Source organism: Alosa alosa, chromosome 13 (genome assembly GCF_017589495.1).
Source record: "Alosa alosa isolate M-15738 ecotype Scorff River chromosome 13, AALO_Geno_1.1, whole genome shotgun sequence".
Lineage (NCBI taxonomy): Eukaryota > Metazoa > Chordata > Actinopteri > Clupeiformes > Clupeidae > Alosa > Alosa alosa.
In genome coordinates, this window is record NC_063201.1 from 1,211,889 (window position 1) to 1,233,430 (window position 21,542).

Sequence of the window (21,542 nt, forward strand, 5' to 3'; positions counted from 1 at the left end):
TTGATAATTGATATCTCCTTCTTATAAGAAAGTTTTAAAAGGAAATCATGAAGGCAACAGTAGTTCCCACTACTGACCATTTAAAAACTGTGAGAGGGCCCAGCCGTAGGTACAGCACTAGCCACAGCGGAGCAGGCAGAAGATCATTGAGAAATAAATGTGAATTAAAGCGACTGTCTTAAAGCGACAGTGCACAATTTATATGTTTGTTAAACAGCATAAAATTAGCAGCATTTTTAAGCAATTAATATTTTAAAACAAATACTTTTCATAGTAAATTATAGGCTATAAATGTATTTAAAAAATGTATTTTTTTATGCGTGTGGCGTGGGGGGGTTGTTGTGCGGCCCGCCGGCCAATTTTCGAAACCCAATGTGGCCCTTGAGCCAAAAAGTTTGCCCACCCCTGTGTTAGACCATACACTTCCATGCTCACTTCAAATCCACAGGGGGCTGTTCCTGTTCCAGCTGGCATCCTATTTTCTGTGTTAGGCAGGCAACCCACAACCAGTAAGACGATTAAAGACCTGTGAAAGTGAGACTGATGATGCACAGAGGTGTGAATCAAACCAACCTTACAGTTATTTATAGCCAACACTGTATCTTTGAGAGGGCAGATGTTGATATTTGGGAACAAGGAGAAGAAAACATTACATGACTGATACCCTAGATCTCTGATAATTAATGAAGTGTTCACATACAAGCATATTTGTGTATAAAATCATTATCATCATCACCATCACCGTCGTCATCTTATCATCATCATCATCACCATCACCGTCGTCATCTTATCATCATCATCATCACCAGCAGTTTTTTTTACAATTCCTTTTGCCATAAACTCAGTAGCATTCTCACTTCCTTTTTCAGAAGTGACTTGCTGCATCTTTAAGGTGCTTCTCCGTCCTGGCATGTTAGAACGCTGCTGGAGGTTGAGACCTCCTGTTCTTTGGCCTGCTTCTTCCTTCTCTCCCTGGATCTCTCTCCCTCCAGGTTCATCTGAGTGTCCAAGGGAGAGAGGTCTGGCAAGAGCCTCTTCACCTTCCTGTTCCCACGCTTGTTTCCAGGCCACAAGACCCTGCGTCCTCTCCCTTCTTTCTCCTCTGTAAGGTCATCCCTTTCTTTCTTGACATGTCCCTTCTCTGAAGCCATTCTGAACGTGCTTCTGACTCTCCAGCTGAGCTGATGTGAGAGGCTGACGGAATTGTGTTTTCCTGTTAAGAATAAAGAGACTCAGAGAGAGACAGAGAGGGGAGAGAGGACGAAATGCCATGGAGACGGAGAGTGCAAAAGAGAGAGAAAGAGACAGATATGCAGCAATTCTCATTTGCATTAAATGTCAATGCTCAATTCACATTAACAGCAAGGGGCTGAGATTGTGATGGATTGAAGGGCAGAAGGTCATCATCATCACATGTGTGTGTGTGTGTGTGTGTGTGTGTGTGTTACCCTCAGATATGCTGGGGATTCTCACTGGCCTCCTCAGTCCCAGCATGTGGTAGACGTCTGCCCGGAACTCGCGGTTCATAATTTGGTAGATGAAGGGGTTCATCATGCAGTGGGCTTTGGCAAACATGGTGGGGATGAGCGTCAGCACCGGTGGCAGGCTGGACACCACCCGGGTCCCCTGCCTCCCCTGGGTGAGATTGGCGCCAGAACTGGGTCCCAACGCAGAGCCGAGGCCCGAGCGGGAGATGGGGTCCCCCACGGTAGTACCCTGAAGATCTGGGGTGCTGGTACCAGAGACTGGACCTCCTGTGCTGGTCCAGTTGAGAAGGGAAGAAAGGGTGGCCAGGCTGGTGGAGAGTCTAGTCTCGTTGCTCCCTCCACCCATCCCGGGCACCGTCATGCCCACGGGCACTGCCCACATCTCCTGCTCTTCCTTGGCGGTCAGGGCGGAGTAGAGCGACACCACGGCATAGGGAGTCCAGGCTATCAGGAAGCTGGAGCAGACTACAGCAGCGATCTGCGAATAATAGGGCAATGGAAAAAACATCAATCAAAAATCTAACAGGAAGTTATTCTATACAGTTCATAGGAGTGACAAAAGAAAAAAGGTAGGAAGAAAGAATGAAAGCAAGTAGACGTCACTTTTGTAAGTTTCAGGTCTTTACTGCTGTGGGTCTTGTTTGTTGATGAAATGGATGCCAGAGCATGTCTTGAACGATAAACCTGCATGGGAAAAATCAAACAAATTGATAGCACCATTAACGCTCAAATGTTGACCATGAGTATGCCTGTTACATATAGAATATGTTAGTTAGACTCAATCACTAATCAAACGGGCACTAATGCCCACCACAACTATTGGCATCTCACCGTGTAAAAGATGGCCGAGTAGGAAGTGACGATGATTAAAGTGGGCACACAGAAACAGAGGGTGAGGATGAGGAAGATGTAGGCTCTGTCGTTAAGAGACAGCTTCATTCTCCACCTGCAACCAAACAGAGACAAGAGTCTAAGTCTAAGAAAGACCAAACCTGTGGCACCGATGGGGCTACAGCTACCGTGACAAGTGAATATGAAGAACAACAGGCATGAGAGGAAGAACAATCGCACTTAAGTTTTCCTGAAATTATTTCAATGAATTGAATCAAAACAAAAGTTTAGCAGCTGGCCCTCTACCAGTTAATGGTGCAGCTGGTGCCGAAGGGTTCGGGGCCGTAGCTGCCAAAGCCAACAGCAGGGAGAGACGCCCAGAATAGTGTGTAGAACCACACCATCAGCACCGCCACAGACGCGTGCCTCCGCTCAATCCACTGGCCTGAGAGGAAAACACACGTTACACAAGCAAGAAAGACACGACTGAAAACACACGTTACACAAGCAAGACACGACTGAAAACACACGTTACACAAGCAAGGAAGACAAGACTGAAAACACACGTTACACAAGCAAGAAAGACACGACTGAAAACACATGTTACACAAGCAAGAAAGACACGACTGAAAACACACGTTACACAAGCAAGACACGACTGAAAACACACGTTACACAAGCAAGAAAGACACGACTGAAAACACACGTTACACAAGCAAGAAAGACACGACTGAAAACACACGTTACACAAGCAAGAAAGACACGACTGAAAACACACGTTACACAAGCAAGCAAGACACGACTGAAAACACACGTTACACAAGCAAGGAAGACAAGACTGAAAACACACGTTACACAAGCAAGGAAGACAAGACTGAAAACACGTTACACAAGCAAGGAAGACACGACTGAAAACACACGACTGAAAACACACGTTACACAAGCAAGGAAGACACGACTGAAAGTAAGAAGGGCAGAAAGAAAGGAAGAGAAAGGAAGACAGTAAAATATTCTTCAGTCAGGACCGCTTTGTCAAGATAGTTTATTATTTTTATGATGTTTCATTTGGAGGTATGGCTCGTTTCTGCCCTTCCATGTGGGTACCCTAAGCCTCCCATAGGGTGCAGAACCAGGCCTCAATGACAACAACTAGACTTTGATCAGATGTATGGGGTGGAGGTGGGTTTGCATAGAAAGTGGCAGGAGAAAGCACGCTAAGCAAAAAAGGCTCCCTGAACGATCTCCACAAATATATAAGACAAGTGATCAGCTGATCAATTATCTGGATAGTGAGTCAGTAGAGCAGTTAGCCGAGTTAGCCAAGTAAGCCGAGTTGCTGGGCGTGAATCCATGGCCTGACTGAACTAACGTTATGCTGCATTAAATCAAAATAACCGTATAAGAAATGCTGATCATGTGAAGTATCAGGACTTACAGTTGAGCTTTGGATAAATAGTTCCACAATGCCACACTGGCAAACAGAAATGATCATGATAGATAGATAGATAGATAGATAGATACTTTATTGATCCCCAAGGGGAAATTCAAGGTCTCAGTAGCATACAGACATCACACACACATTCACTAACAGCAGAAAAAAGTCATTAAAAGTATATCATATAAAAAAACACAACTAAGCAATAAGGACAGTAGAAGATAAAGAATATACTAAAATACAAATTATACTAAATAACACTTAATCTAAATCAAGTCTAAAAACAGTATCCACATAGTGGGTGATTAATCATGAGGCGCTTGCAATGACTGAGGCAGGGACTCACTTTGTGCATTGGTCACCTAAAAAGTAGCCTAGTACAAAATCCATATGCAATATACAACAACAAGCTTAGCTTAACATTGTGTGTTGATAACAGGCAACCGTAGTAAAAGAAAGCAACAAGTAGCCTAGCCCACAACTTCTGTAAATGCTGTGTGCATTTGTTAGGCTATTGCTCAAACAAAAGGTGCATACATTAAAGTTGATTTTGACAACGTGTATACAAATGTTAAAGAAAATACATAGGGGAAATTCTCTCTCGTTGAGTTGCCTGATGGTACGTACAGATACGGCCGTAGGCCTACACCTGCAGGCGCGCCTGATCACTACAGTTTGCATCATCGCAGGCCTAAGCTGGCCCGATGTACAGACTAAACGGTAGGCTAGGTCATCAGGACATAAACAAAATGCCTCAGCCTCTAATAAGCACAATATGAAGTGGACTAAATAAAAATATGATGTTGGGATAAACACCGACAGTATAGGGGCCCACTAAAGATCGTCGCACCCCCTATAGTGAACCATTAGCTCCACCCCTGGATAAGCGTCAGGGAGGATGGATGGTAGAGAGGCTATGAGGGACTGAAAAGGCCAGGTAAAAAAAGACGAAAAGTATTGGAGGAAAATGCTACCAAATGTGCCAAGCTTCCAGATTTGTTTTGAAGAGGACAGACATAAGTGGCAACTGGTAAAGAGAGATAGACATGACTATTAGCGGCGTAATTATTGGACTAGTAGGCTACTGGACGTTGTAGCGTTGTCAACCTATTCACAAGCAACATATTAAATTAATTCAAATATTAGCCTTTTTGTATAATCCAATATGGTGATTCATATGCTCTGCAAATATTATGCAAATGTTGACAACAAAACTCAAGCTTATCTGTGTATGCAGTAGCCTAGGCCTAAAACAAAAGTAGCCTCTGAGCAGCAGATCAGCCAGTCCCCCAATGAAAATGATGAGCCCGAAATTAGCTATGACTACAGGGACAAGTAATAGTTAACCATATGAATTAGAGTTATTTAATGTAAGAAAGAACAGTATATGACAGCAGTAGGCTACATGATCAACCTATATGCCTTGTTTGCTCAGAAGTGGGTGTAGTAAAGGAGCAAATCACCAAACAACAACATAGCTGACCCATGCAGAAAAAACATGTAAACTAATGTAATTATAGTTATATATAATATGCCTCTTAGTGGAATTGTGGGATACATTTCAAATGCTTTCAAATGCTTTATCTCTTCCTTCCTGTTTTTATTATCTTATCAACCTATCCTTGTGGAATAGGGGAATATTGGTAGGCTACTAATAACAACTACAGGATAGTAAGAGGCAGACATGTGGACTCGAGTCAGACTCGAGTCATTTCAGACTCGACTTGATAAAATTCGGCATGACTTGCGACTCGACTTGGACTTGAATACTATTCACTCGAGACTTGACTCGGACTTTGCCTCTTTAACTTGTAATGACTTGACAGGTCTCGAGTCAAAAAATGAATTTCCTGATCGTGGACCAGTCATCCCAGAGATGCTTTCACCTGCACTTAAAAAAAAAACAAAATACACATAGTGGACACAAACAGGCAGAGGACAGTGATCAGTGCTGCTGTTACCACCACGCATCACGCACTGTGTGTAGGGCACCAAGAGACAGAGGAAGGACCAATAGTAAATAAATATTAGCTTTACTGCAAACTGATTTGCATTTTTGTTAGAGAACGTTTACAATGTCAAAATGTATCAACAGCATGTTACATAAGGATGATTAAACTTGAACGTACATTATGCTACGTGCCTACTCCATTTAATTGAGAACGGCGCGAAAGGGGAGAGAAACGGGCCTATGAAGGGAAATCATGAAGGAAACAAAGGCGAGATTAGAGGAAATTGCGGATTTATCCGGTACTCACTACTGTTATAAACTGTGAGAGCCAGGGCACTTTGACAGGCTGCAAATGTACAAGAATATGAAGAGTTGTCTTTGCTTTTGTGTAATGGAACTGGTGAGTCTTGAAGTCTTCAATAATTGTTTACATGAAGCACATGATATTATGCGATTGAAACGCATCCCCATTAGCTAGGTGGCTACTGGCTATACCAGGCTCATAATTCACTTTTAATTGCAAACAGAAAATGTCTAGCAAGCATCATGTCATTACATGCTTTTATTTCCAAAGGAATGAAAGCTGTTTGTTATAACTTAATATCATGCGTATCGTTGTTAATATTGTGCTATACATGTGGCACAAACAATGTTAGAGTTTGTGGACTAGCCATAGCTATATTTGAATGGAGCTGGTAAAAAAACATCATTAGGAGAACGTGTGGACAGTGGCACACAATGGGCTTAAAGTGACAGTGCACCTTTTACAAATGAGTTAAACAGCATCACATGTATAGTATTTAAGAAATGAATACTTTAAAACAAAATTACTTTGTCATTATTATCCTTTAAATAAATAGAAGTGTTTTACTTTTACCTTTGTGGTTACTCAGTAATTTTGTGATTTATGCTGTATTTAATATGCCATATAAGAAGCTTTAATCGTAATTAATCTAGATTAATTCATTTCAAAATATGAGATAAATTAGTTTTTTTTTTTTTATTGTTTGACAGCCTTAATAAAAACGGAAAATATTTAACTGCAGCAATTTACTAATGTAGCCTATGTGACGATTCTTTCGCCACCATTTATTGTAATCATTAACCATGACCTTGGCTTCCCTTATGAGTAGCCACTGGCAGACAGCCTAATAAATTGTTTGCAGGCAAATCTGTGGCCTAACATAGTGAAATGCCATCAGTCAAATTAGTACTCATCCTTACAGTGGACACCGCAATTTGGAAAAACAATATATATTTGCTGCTATGAGTGTCTTGTAGCTATCCGTTTCGTACAGATTACTCCGGTATGCTCATGCATTATATTTCACAGGTATGCACATGCATATATCGTGAAAAAAGATTTCAAGACAAAACCATTGAACATATTTTAATCTGTATTTATAAAAAAATACTGTAGATTAGATTGATGTGTTAAAATTATGATCGATAGTCTAATAATGGCATTATTAAGTGAAGAGTACCTGATGACTTGTTCAGGACTTGGAAAAAGATTGGGACTTGGACTTGGACTCGACTTGGCTTTGAGGTGACTTGGACTTGGACTCGACTTGCCCTTCTCTGTCTTTACTTGGGACTTGACTTGGACTTGACTGCTAAGACTTGAGACTTACTTGTGACTTGCCAAACAATGACTTGGTCCCACCTCTGGTAAGAGGTGAACTGTTGCTTTATTTATCCTATTTCCACCACCACTAAAACAGTGGGCCGGTCTTGGCCCTGAAACTCCCGGGCTGAAAAGTGGCCCCACTCCGGCCCTGTCTGATACTGATTCAGTAGCACCCTTCTCAACACATAGGCTCTGTTCAAACCAGAAGGCAGCAGCTTGTTGCCTCCCTGCATAAATAGAGAGCTGTCTCACTAGACATGACTTTGGATTCAATGCATCTTTTAAGAATGAGCGTAGCACTCTAGAATCTTTGGTTAACACTAGCAAAAGCCTTAACGTTAAACTAATCTAGCTTTTGGAAGCTAGCAGTCTAACGGTAGAAAGTTGTTTGACAAATGGAGCATATAACAGACCAGACGCTATTGTAGCGCCCTCAATTCAATGTGAGTGATTTAAAAAGAAAGATAACAGGTATGTGGTGTTAGTTCAAGAGTTTGGGTTGTAGTTAGTTGTTCACTACATCAGCCGCGTCAGTAGGTGGCAGCAGAGCGCTGTGGAATCAGTCTATTCACGAAAATCTCAGCAGGGAAGTAGAGTAACTGCGTTCTTTGTTGAAGCAAGCGTTAATGTTCATTGTGTCATCCTACTGAGTGTATTTTGTATGTTTCTACAGGTGAGCTGGTGTTACAAACAAACTCATATAACCTTATTAGCGTAAGTGACATGCAATGATACAGAAATGAGATTGTATCCGTTTCATATGTTTAATTAGAAGTGAGATTTGTGCCGTTTGCCATGCTAGCTGTCTAGCTTGCTTTGTGTCATGAATAGCCCGCGTATGGTTTCCCTCCATTACATGTATTAGTGACGCATTGGCTATGAGTTTTCGATGTAAGAAAAGTAGAGTAACTGCGTTCTTGGTTGAAGCAAGTGTGAATATTCGTTGTGTCATCCTACTGAGTGTATTTTGATGTTTCTACAGAAACAAAGATTCATTAAATATGTGTCATCAAGACCTTTGATTCAGCTACACTATCAATGGTATAATCAGATAGCAGTGTTTATTTCTCACAAGATTTTGACTAATCTAAAGTGAACACATTTTAGCTTCACTAGTTAACTAGTGAGAGCCAGAAATGTCTACTAGTTAACTAGTAAAGGCCAAAATGCATACCAGTCAGCTAGTTGAAGGCTTTTGGGTCTCACTAGTTAACTAGTGACAGCCAAAAATGTGCACATGTTTACTAGTGAAGGCAAAACACCTCACTAGTTAACTAGTTGCAGTAGGTCAATGTCACTAGTTAACTAGTGAACCATAAATGGCTTACTAGCTAGCTAGGTGATGGCAGTAGGCTCACTAGTTAACTAGTTGATGCATCATTTGTCCAAACTAGTTAACTAGTGAGGTCATAAATGTATACTAGTAAACTAGTTCAAGACAAAATTCACACTAGTCAACTAGTGGCGCAGAATTCAAATTAGGAGGCGAAGAATTCTGGAAATTGAGGCTTTCTATTGGCTCTCTATGTCCAAATTGAACATGATAACCAATCACAGTGCAGAATTTCACGAAATCCCACCCACAACATTTGCATGTGGCACACAGGTTAACATGCTGGCCAAAGGTACTCTAGCTAGTAAACTAGTGGCTTCAGTATGACACTTACATGTAAACTAGTGAAGGCAGAACTGCTCACTAGTTAACTAGTGAAGACACAAATGCCCACTAGTTAACTAGTGAGGTCTAAAAAGTGTCACTAGTTTACTAGTGTGCACCAAAACACCCACTAGTGAACTAGTGATGGCAATTTCCATTCGACTAGTTAACTAGTGAGGTGCAAAAATCATTAGTCTCACTAGTTTACTAGTGTGCCCCAAAATGCCCACTAGTTAACTAGTGAAGGCCATTTCAGCCCCACTAGTTAACTAGTGAGATGCCAAAATGGTCACTTGTTAACATGTAAAGGCCAAAATACCCACTAGTTTACTATTCTCTATTTGGACATAGGGAGCCAATAGAAAGCCTCAATTTTCAGAGTTCTCCGCCTCCTAATTAAGTGTGCTTGCAAAGCACTTATTGTTCTTCTTAAATTTTATTAAGTGTGCTTGCTGCAAAGCAGCACACTTATTAAGTGTGCTTGCAAGCACACTTATTGTTCTTCTTAAGTTTTTTTATTATTATTAAGTGTGCTTGCAAAGCAGCACACTTATTGTTCTTTTTAAGTTTGATTATTTTTCCCGTCTCCCTAATTTTGTCAGCCCTAGCGCCTAGGCCCTTTGAGACAGAGACACCGTTCCAACTTTAAAACGTCCGGTCAGTACCGGTGTAAGTTGGTCGCGAAGATGACGTCAGGTGGGCGTGTCGTTTGTCCGCTATATTGGATTGAACAGAAAGCGAAACTAAATTTTCACAGGTCACAAATTTGGTCGAGCATACGAAACTTGACGTACATTATCCTTGGACCAAGCCTCACAAAAGTTACCAGAAGGATTTTTGATTTTCGAAAGTGTTTGCCCGTCACAGCCAAACGAAATTGGCAGCGAAGCTCTGAAACAGGAAGTCGTCCGTATCTCAGGAACACCGTCACATATCGATGCCAAATTTTGTATTTGAACTTGGGACTCCAATGTGAGGGTGCATAAAAAAAAAAGAAAAAACATTCCAAAAGTTTCCATCATTTGGCAAACCACAGGTATTTAGTAACTCTCACCATTCACCTTTGCACCATTCACCTTCTATCACAATGCCTTCCAAGTATGCTCAATGTTTCTGGGCAGCCACAATGTCTATGGGCAACCTTGCCTAATCATGAAATCCTAGCTCTGCCATGGGATAGTATGGACTTACGAACTGAAATAGCAAGGAGAACAGTAGCTATATATAGCTTACATAATAGAGTTGTTTTCACATTGACAGTATTCAAATTACATTTTTCATTATTGTTAAATATCATGATGGGAGAGTATTATTAAAAAATTTACAAGTATGCAAATGCATATGTTTACGGGCATTTAGGTTTTACTGTGTTGTTTTGTTGTAAAGACATGCAAGGCATTCTGGGCCATGTAATGAACAGTGGTCGGCAGCACTCCATAGGCTACGTATTAATATGAATAGGTGTTTCTGTAAACCTAGGGACAATAAACAGCTATCTCTGTTACAAAAACGAGCTGGTAATCGCTCATTGAAGAGGGAACTATGATAAAAAGATTGTTTTCAAGATATGCAATGTTTTGTTGTGCCATTTCACGTCGCGATGTTTTGAAATGTGTCTAACAATCACGAGGGAACAATTTTGCATTGTAGGCATAACTAAGGGATGCAGTAACACCACCAACAACAACCAAAACTAGCCTACTCATTGTTTACATGTACATTAAATGTAACGTTTCATTGTGAATCAAATTAAAAGATTCTCCTCTTTGCAAACGTTGGCATAGGCATATGGTGACAGATTAATTTAATAATGTTGCTGCGTGAATCACGGTAAGCGTGAATGAAGTGGCCACTTCTTAATGGAACTCACTGTATGGAAGTAGGCTAAGTAAATTAGAGATGTTTAAAATAAGATAAAGTTAGGATATGCCCGCTTGACAACAGAAGAGATAACTGGCCTTTGGCCATAGCAACCATCCATTTAGAATGACTGGCCTTCATAGCAACCAAGGATCTTAGCTGTGATTCATGTAGCTACAGTATGCATGCAATGTGATGCAAAGTATAGAAAGGTGATGAAATATACAGAGACAGGTCAAGAAATATAGTGCAATGTAGACAGTTGATTTACAGAAGGTGGTTTAGAGTAATATGAATTAAATATAAATATGTGCAGTGTATTAGCAGTTATCTCATACGATAAGTAGAATAATGTATGTAGATGTAGCAGTAACATTATAATAGTATAAATAATAATATAGATATATGCAGTGTATTAACAGAATATAATAAAACATATGTACATAACATACAGCTATGTGCAGTGTGGAAACAGTGTCATTGTAGTGCAGAAACAACATTATAAGAGTAGTAAGAATAAGTCTATGTGCAGGATGAATAGTATAAAGATCAGTAGAATAACTATGTATAAATGTAATTACAGTAGGCTTTAATGTCACGCAAAAAGTACAACCAAAGCTGAGCTTGATCAACTAGAACGTCTAAAGAACCAGAACTTTAGTGTAGTTTTTTGCTGGGTCCCAGGCCATGTTGGTCTGAGGGGAAATGAGAAAGCGGACAGTGCTGCTAAGCAAGCCCTCAATGAAGAAGTCACAGAATGTCAAATCCCTGCCCCAGACCTTAAACCTATACTGAACTCTTACATCTCAGATAAGTGGCAATCTGAATGGGATTAATGTACCAACATCAAGCAAGGAATGTGAATTTTGGCACGTTTTCATGATCCACTGGGTCGTTATGGGCCACACAAAATACAGTGTTGCTAAAATTACTCCTATTGTGGCTATTAGAGACATGCGTTCATGAGTGTCCAGCTACATTTAATGAGTTAAGTAAAATACATTCACACACACAAGAAAACATCACTAATGTTGTGGATATTACTTTATTCTGAGATACATCAATAGGCTCTCAAGACAATCCTAAACAGACATAAGGTCTTTATAGAGCAAATCCATATAGATTATTTGTCAAATAAACCAGTAAAACAAAATTAGGGGATGGAATATATAACATTCACACTCATATTTCTAAAATAAATCAGTGAAAAAGTATCCTGACAAACAAGCAGCATTTGAATTCCTTATTCATATTTCATAATTTCAATTCTTCTAGGTTACCTGATAGCCCAGTTTGAGAGGTGCAAGACGCGTGACATTATTTATTTTTGCAGCCAATCACTGCTGTTGTTTTATTTTATTGATTTGATCTTAGTCATAGAAGCTAAATTCAAAGGCAGGCCACAGGTAAAATCTAACGAACCGCATTCACCCCGCAAGCCAATAGTTGAATAGCCCTCTCCTAGAGCTTTTGCGGTATTGCCACTGCTCCAACACTGAAAGGCACTGTTACAATGCCTGGATCAAGCCAGGTTCAGCATAGCGTATGCCACTGTCTGCTCACGTTGGTGACCGGACCAGGGCAAGCACACTTTTGCAGTTCCCGCCGGAAATGCAGTCTAGTTTTAATTCTGCGCCACTAGCTGACTAGTGTGAATTTAGGCTTCAACTAGTTTACTAGTATACATTTATGACCTCACTAGGGAACTAGTTTGGACAAAGGATGCATCAACTAGTTAACTAGTGAGCCTGCTGCCATCACCTAGCTAGCTAGTAAGCCATTTATGGTTCACTAGTTAACTAGTGACATTGACCTACTCCAACTAGTTAACTAGTGAGGAGTTTTGCAGCAGCAATTACTGGTGTCATCCGCCATCTTTGTTTACTTTTCACAGCTTTTGCAGACGTTACTGCAAAGGATTATGGGTAGTAGGGAGCAACGACAATACATTGATGCTTCCTTCAAAAAATAATTATTCGGTTTCGAACCGCACTTGCTGCCTCACTCCCCAAGATATCTGCTCCCATTTCGAACAGAGCCATTATGTCTTATCATCTCAAAAACACATTAAGGTTGTTATAAAAATCATAACATGGAAAGTTAAAGAATGACATCTTTGATGGAAAGTAAATGAATACAATGAATACAAGCATTCTCTACAAGCAAGCTTCTCATCATGTGGACAGCCCCTTGTAAATCTCTGTTCTCAGTGAACAAGTACATGCCTAGATTTAAGCATAATTTGATTGTGATCAAGAGTTTGATTGTGATATTTTGATGTTGAAGATATTTTGTTTGTACGGTGTGCCATCCAATGCACACAGATGTACTAATGATTTGTTATTCTATATGAAGGCATGAGAGGTTAGTGTTAAGTGTTAAGTATCTCACCGTATCGAAGGCTGCTGATTTTTAAACAGCGGTCCAGTGAGATGAGGCAGGTCGTGAGCATGGATCCGATGCCAAACACAAAGCCTTGGATCCCATACAACATGCAGCCAGTGTCGCCAAACATCCAAGCATGGGAGAAACTGAGATGAAATATTTAAATTATCTGAAAATGCATCTCATTACAATGTTTACAAAAAAAAAAAAAAAAAAAAAAACATTTAACCAAGGGAATTGATTCAAAACCATGCCATTCTTGCAAGCTCTTCTTCAATGACAAAGTCATTCATTTAACACTTAACAGAGTCCGTGAGGCACGCACAGGTGAACACAACGAGCATAACTAAGAAAAACTGCATTGCTGAATACACAAACTTTCACATCCAATCTGATCATTCTTAAAAATTTGCATAGTCATGTACATTGAGGATGTACCCCAATTCTCTTCATTTTGATGCTATCCTCCAGAAGCTTCCCTTATCCTCTGGCCCACGATTCACATTTTCATGTCCACGTGGCACTCTGCTACACCAAGCATGGGGAGACGGGACATCCAAGTCAGTGGTTGGTTGTGTTCCAAGTCGCATACTTCTCTATTACAATACCTAATATGAGGGCACGGTGCTCTTATATTAGGTAAGTACAGAAGTATGCTAATTCGAACAATGGCCATGTTTACACCGGCAATTAAATGTAACCCAATTCCGATTTTTTTTTTTTTGATCAAATGTGGCACAATTCCGAATTATACTTTGAACAAATACATTGCCCATTATCAGCAACCACTCATCCAATGTTCCAAAGGCACATTCTGTTTACTAATCTGATATCATTTTAATACAATAATAAAAGCCTTACTGAGAAAACATTGGAGAACCCTTGCAATTATGTGCTGCCCTGATTAGAAAAAACAATGCAACTGATCTCAGCTGGTATTCTGTCTCTAATGGAAATGGAATTTTCTAAGTGACCCCAAACTTTTGACCGGTAGTGTAAATATATTTGCAAATCTAGAGGGAGCTCTGCAGTCACCAAAAATACCTGAACCTAGTGTACCTTTAAAGGCGTTAGCTCTCCAGTCTCAACTTAAAATAAAAACGATAGCCTATTTTGCGGACATACTTTGGAAACGAAAGTAAACAACTAGCCACTAAAATACCCTAATGCAGCTTATTTCGTATATTTGCAGTGCTGTCTGTTTGTTTGCTTTCATTTCAGTGACCAAAATTCCTCTGGTGCGCATGCAGATTGTCTTAAGTGTTTAAAACTAGTGAACCATGTAAACACAGAAATTTGATATGGTCCACTCTCAAACGCAGCCATAGACACCGTCTCTCACAAACACACTCACCTGGAAATAATGAGGCATGGCGCCCCAAGGAGGCTGTAGCCGAAATCACAGATGGCTAAATTGATGGTCATGAGCTCGTGTGGCTTCAGCTCCTTGCGCTTGCGAGCCATAACGAGCAGAACCAGGCCGTTGCCAGCTATGGACACAGTGCCTAAGAAGAACAGGAAAAGGCAGCTTGATGGTGAAACAGACGAGAGGAAATATTCCCAATAGAGTCCCGTAGCCATGACGTAGTGTTGCCAAGGCAGCAATTTCACTGGATCTAAACAAATCAATCTACCATTAGAAATCACCATAGCGGTGGCTTTCTTAATCTATTTCAATAATTTTACAACGTTTCTAAGACGTTAGTATATTTTTTTTACACTGTAGGAATCACATACTACAACATATATTCATACCAACACGATCAAATTCGTGACTACAGAGTTTTATTTTAGCGTGGGTTTCCTCCGTAAAAGAGACCTGCATGTAACTTCACAGCATGTGGTTAAAATCCTTAAATTCACGGACGTGTTTTGCCTTTATTTTTTTGGCAAAAAACGTCGCTCTTAACAGCCGCCAGTCTTTGAGAAGACGTGAAGTATCCACTGGAATTTTCTTTCTTTCTATTACACCTGCCATGGAATCCGTGTTATGTGGCTAAGCTGCTGCCTAGCAGGTAAAACACCTTTAAATGGATATATTTATTTTTATTAGCTAGAAATGATGCCACATGTCTACATTCAATGCTATTTATGCCACTTCGAAAGTTTGTTTAGATCCAGTGATTCTACCGCCATGGAAATGCTACGTCACACTTCGGGACTCTATTCAAAGGTTGGTTTTCAGCTGCATCAAAATAACATTGATTTGACCTATTGAGGTATTCAGCATCAGTATTAGTATGGGTACAACCCCAAATCAGAAAGTTGGGACATTGTGTAAAATGTGAATAAAAACAGAATGTAACTAGAAAATGTAATTGAGGAAATTACCAGTGCATGAAAATATAAACATACTGTATATTAACATAAAATGCAAAACAAACTTTTATTTGATAACAGTTGGCAGAAGTCATAGTTGATAAACAACTGACAGTTGAAATGGCTGAACAGTTAAATAGTTGTAGTTTAAATAGTTAAATTATTTAATAGTGAATTATTGTAGTGAGGACATTTATTTTGAAACAGTTGTGGGCAGAGGAAATAGTTGAACAGGATCTGTAGAGCCAAATTGTATGTTTAAAGCCTGAGACAGAGTATATCGTTTAAAAGTTAAATGTAGATAGTGTAATGGATGTTGATAGGCAGATTGTTTAATGGATGTTGATGGGATAGTTTAATGGGTAGATGAGTGAATGGTTTGAAGGGGATGAATGGATAGAAAGTTGGATGGAATGTGCCTTATATCCTTGTAGAATGGAGAGACACAGAGTTGGCCTAGTTAAGCAGAAAGCAGTTGATACAGGTGCAATCAGTTGAACTAGCTTTTTGATGGGACCTAGTTGAGCAGCTGGAAGTTGATACAGGTGCAAATCAAGTTAATTAGCCCATTATGATGTCATAGTCCCCATACAAAGTCTATGGGGAAAAATAAGCTTGTTTTTTATTAATATATGAAAAAGTATAAAGTTTACAAAAGTGAAAAATACATTCCTCAAGTCTCCTTTTCAAGACCTACGTTACAAAGTTTGAACGAAGTTTCTACGTTAAAGTTTCATGCACTGTAATAACTAGAAAAACATTTCCTGAAGGAAATACAGTGCATGAAAATTCAAAAAATATGATGTAAAATATCATACAGAGTAAAAACAAACTATATTGGTTGTTAGGTAAATGATGTTTAATATAGTTAGAATGACTGGGGGTGCGTTTGGGGGTTCCATGTTCCATATGTTGTGCATGCATTACTTGAAAAGAACGAGCTCCAGTTATGTATCAACAGTGAAGGTAACAAACTCTTAACAATGTGAAAAACGTGAACTTGAAGTGAAAATTGAACAATATGAACTATGAAAATTGAACAACTTGAAGCTACATCTATTAAGTGTGAACATATGCTTAACAAAATATGGGAACTAAACGTGCATTACGAATAATTAGTGGGAGCCCTGTGCTTGTTTCCCTGCAACAAGAAGGTTCCATCTGGGGGTGATGGAAGACAGTGACACCCTCAGTGTGTTTGAAATGTCCAGTCGATTGCGCAATTTGGTCTTAGTTGCAGTCATTGCCGAAAACCCGGCCTCGCATAGGTACGTGGTGGGAAATGGTAGCAACGTTTTCAGCGCTTTTACGGCTATCTCTGGATATTCTGCTTTGGTTTTAATCCAAAAACCCGCCAGAGAGGTTTGCTCAAACACACTTTTAAGACCACCGTCATTTGCAATTTCAATCAACTGCTCTTCCTCCTGCGCGGACATGTTAGGACTATTCGGGATATTGACAAATGGGTTGCGGACCCACTCATTGGTTTGCCGTGGATCTTTGGAGGATGGGAAGTAACGCTCAAACTCATTTGAAAGCGCAACAAGGTGATCGCGCACCAGCTGCGAGAGAAAGGGCCCTGCCTCAGTCTCTCCCAAAACCCCACATCAAATACACCCCGGTCCACTCGTCGTCCCCACAAATCAAGCTTGGCTTTAAATGCGGCGACTTTATCTGCCAGTTTAAAGACAGTCGTCATTCTCCCCTGGAGTGACAGGTTGAGGTCATTAATCAACCCGAATGTCACACAGGTAAGTGAGTTTTGACACCCAGTCCTCATCACTAAAATGTGCAGCTAACAGTGACACTTTTTCTGTAAGAAATCTCTGTAGCGGCTCTCGCAACTCAAACACTCTGGCCAGTGACCTGCCCCTTGACAGCCATCTGACCTCTGTGTGCAAGAGAAGGCGTTTGTGCTCTGCATCCATTTCTTCACAGAGCTGCTCAAATAAGCGAGAGTTGAGTGCGTGTGCTTTAATGTTGTTGATCATTTTAACTACATCAGTTAATACCCCATTCAACTCGGGCGACAGTTTTCGGCTAGCCAGCATTTCCCTATGAATGATACAGTGTGTGGGCTCGCAGTCAGGGGCAACCTCTCTAACCCTTGCAGTGAAAACCGGTCATGGCTGCAGCCCCATCAGTGCATACGCCAATACAAAAAGACCAGTCTAATTTTCCAGACACATAACCATCCAAAGCCCGGAACAGTTCTGCAGCTGTGGTGTTCGTTGGAAGTGACAGCACACACAACAAATCCTCCTGAACATCCTCCTCAAATATGTACCGGACAAACACCAGCAGCATTGCCTTATTTTCAACATCAGTTGACTCATCAACTTGGATAGTGTACCACAGTGACCCATTCACCCTCTCTAACAACAACTGTGCCTCAATATCCTCTGACATCATCAATTCCCCTATGGACAGTGCTTGCAGAAAGCGGTACCTGAGCTATTTGTTTAGCTGCAGCCTCCCCAAGGAGTTCATTGCACATGTCTTTACCAGCAGGCAGAATTAACTCTTCCCCAATAGTAAACGGCTTCTTAGGTTTAGCAATCCGACTAGCCACTAAGTATGAGGCTTTTAGCGCAGCCATGTTCACCGATGTGGTTGCTTTAAGCACTAGTTTTTGTCCTTCTTGCTCGCGTTTCTTACGCTCAAAGAACTCAAGGGGTTTGTCTTTCAGTGTAGGATGCTTGGACTCTAGATGTCGAATTAGCTTTGATGGTTTCATTGCTTCGTTTGACAACTTATCGCCACATACCACACATAAAGGACTTGGTGCATGCGAAGTCACCGGTCTCTCGCGAAACCATATTTTAAATATGACTCGCCATATTTCCTATTGAATGACCCTTCTTTTTCTTTGAGGTATCTGGCTCACTATCATCATCAGTGGGTCTTTTTTTCCCCACTACCCCTTCCAAAGAAATGCTCTAAAGATTGTTGTTTTGTTGCTCATTCTAGCAGTTTAGCTAACTTCGTGTGAGACACCACTCGCAAGAACTGATCAAGTGAAGTGAGCTGACGAGCTGAAGGCAATATGTAAAAGTGTTGAAGGCGGGACAGACAGACGTAAGAAAATAGACCTTGCAAAATGCATGTGTGCAATCAAACAACTGCATATAGGCCTATGCCATGTAAAAATGTGACATTATTGTGAATTAAATTGAGTTTATTTGGTTTGCTTTTGCTTTTTTTTTTTTTTTTTTAAACTCATGTCAGGCTACGGCCCGGTTAGGAATGTGGGGACCGCTGGCATAGGCTACACATGGTTACAAATTGCTTCAAAATTTTAATATCAAATATTGACCGGGATGCCGACCACTTGTGTAGGCCCTAACAGTTGGTTTTACAACTAGATGTACCGCAGAGCGGTACAAAATATGACCTCATTTTTACTTTTTTGTGTTTAACTAGGTGGCGCTATACATGAAATGAGTGGTTATGGAATGGGTTGACATGGCCCTTTGAGATCAACATACAAAAAAAAATGGTCCTCCTAAACCCTACGGTTCTCGAGATATTCACAGAAAACTGTGTCTGCCCTACCCTCCTTTCGGGGGGTTCAGTCCAGCGGGGGGGCTACAGATCAAAACGAAAAACGATGGTTCCATGCTATCCATGTGGGGTTACATGCCCACCAAGTTTCGTCTACCCCGATCGGGAATCCTTGACGGAAATTTGGACATGTGAAAAAGAAAAGAAAAAAAAAATCAAAATCTGACTAAACCCATATGACCGCCGCGAGGAGAAGAAGGAGAAGAAGAAGAAGAAGAAGAAGAAGACTTTGGATAACAGTACAGTGCATTTTCATGCAATAATCTACAAATCTCTTAAACTCATATTTAGTTGCAAAAAGGATACAGACAACATATCAAATGTTGAAAATTACAAATTTGACTATTTCATGGAAAATATATGTTAATTTTGAATTTGATACCAGCAACATGTTTAAAAAAAAAGTAACAAAATGCTGGAAAAGTTGTGTAATTATAACGAAAACAAAAGGAGAAATGTTTCACAACTAATTAGGGTAACTGGCAACACGGTTGGGTATGAAAAAGAGCATCCCAGAGAGGTAGGGTCTCTCAGAAGTAAAGATGTAGGGGTATTCATCACTCTGTGTAAACCTGTGTGCACAAATTATGAAACAATGTAATTTTAATGTTTCTTAACATGACATTGTGAAGTATTTGGAGAGTTCATCATCTACAGGACATAATATTATTAAAGGCACACTATGCAGGAGTTTTAGCTTAAAGGCACACTATGCAGGTTTTTTAGCTTAATATGCAAGTTTTTTAGCTTAATTTACCTTCATTTAACAGCTTCAGAGTCATCGGAATGGTTATATGACTTTTTTGGGGTTTAATGGTGGCCGTGTCACTTCCCCCTAGCGCCTGTGAGCGGAGAAACCACCCTTGCAACTGTGGGCCGGCGGGCCGACGGCCTCAGTGTCAGGAAGTATACCGAGTGTAACAAATTGCTTTACTGCATTTAAATACACATACACGCCAGGCACCGGCTAGAAGAAGGTAGCGATGGAGTTTCTCAGACATTCCTCATGACAGAGCCAGCGAAAAAGAAGCAAAAACCGAGAAACCGGTAAGGAAATTCCCAATAATGCATAGTTTACTTTTAAAACATTCAGAAAATCCAGATAAATCTTTGCAAACAAGGGTCTTTTGGACCGCAGATGGCACTGCATCAAAACCAGACCTGTTTCCAGACCTGTCATTGTATGGGCTCAGAAAAACCTCTGATAACTATTGTCTATGTGCACAGTTTGATACTCAATTCAAAAACTGCAGCCAAAATTGGAACAGCCAAAGCAGCCAAAATGAGACATGAAAATACCACCGTGCATCATGGAATGAAAAAACATGATTAAGAATGCCTCATACTGTTGAGCAACTGAAATCCTATATCGGGCAGGAATGGGACAACATTTCATTCTCAAAACTGTAGCAATGGTCTTCTTAGTTCCTAAACATTTACAGAATGTTGTTAAATGAAGAGGTGAAGCAGCACAGCGGTAAACATTCCCTGTCCCAACTTTTTTTGAAACATGTTGCTGACATGAAATTCAAAAGGATAATATATTTTAAATGAAATAGTCAACATTTTCATTTTCAACATTTGATATAATGTCTTTTTTGCTGCTAAATGTGGATTTACAAGACATTCTGTTTTTATTTGCATTTTGCACAACGTCCCAACTTTTTCTGATTTGGGGTTGTACAAAGTGTTATCATCATGAACATACACTCAGTCATACATGGAGTATACTAAAAAAAAATAAGCCCACAAAGTTGTTTATTCATTAGCTTAGCTCCAGATGACAGAACAGACGGTAACAAGCCTGTAATCCTTCAGGGCAATATCTTTAGTTGTTTCTGGGCTTAAGGTGTGTTAGAAATGTTGTCAACCTAAACTCCATATTGCAGACAGCCATGTTAGACTGGTCACTGTGCTCTCACCTGTGAGGACGAGGAAGACGGCCACACACAGATCCGTGGAAACGGAGAGACGAGAACGGAAAGAAGGAGGGATGGATGAGGGGAAGGATGGAGGCGGAGTCCACGTGTCGCTCATACTCCGAGATAAATGAAAAACAGAGGGAAGAAGAGTGTTTCTGGAGGGGGCGAGAAAAACGACAGTAGACTGCTCAAACAAATAAAATGTGAAGGAATAAACACTAAGAATTTAGCGGCCTTTGATAGTAAGCCAAAATGGGTTTCAATGTTTTGTGATTTTATGCTTTCTCAAATCTGGTGAATAGCATAGCATAGTCTGGTAGTATAACATAGCCCTATGCATAACCTAGTACCTGTCATAGTGCAACTGGGGGAATAAGCGACCATTTTGATTTAGTACAAGACTAAGTGAGAATCTACCTGACAAACACTAATACACCTGTATGAAAATTCTGCATATCTGTGGTGCAGAATCAGCACACATACTGTAAACAAAATGTGCAA

The 21,542-nt window shown here is 40.3% G+C and overlaps 1 protein-coding gene across 1 annotated transcript; it reads right to left on the bottom strand.

Moving 5' to 3' along the window:
* Positions 1-601: 601 nt before the first annotated feature.
* Positions 602-21,512, bottom strand: LOC125305550 (opsin-5-like). The gene is made up of 8 exons (XM_048260342.1): positions 21,042-21,512; positions 14,591-14,741; positions 13,243-13,382; positions 2,625-2,763; positions 2,319-2,433; positions 2,091-2,171; positions 1,449-1,965; positions 602-1,213 (listed from the first exon to the last, which is right to left on the bottom strand). Exons 1-8 carry the CDS (start codon positions 21,154-21,156, stop codon positions 888-890), a joined length of 1,584 nt encoding a protein of 527 aa, XP_048116299.1. The 5' UTR covers positions 21,157-21,512; the 3' UTR covers positions 602-887.
* Positions 21,513-21,542: the final 30 nt, after the last annotated feature.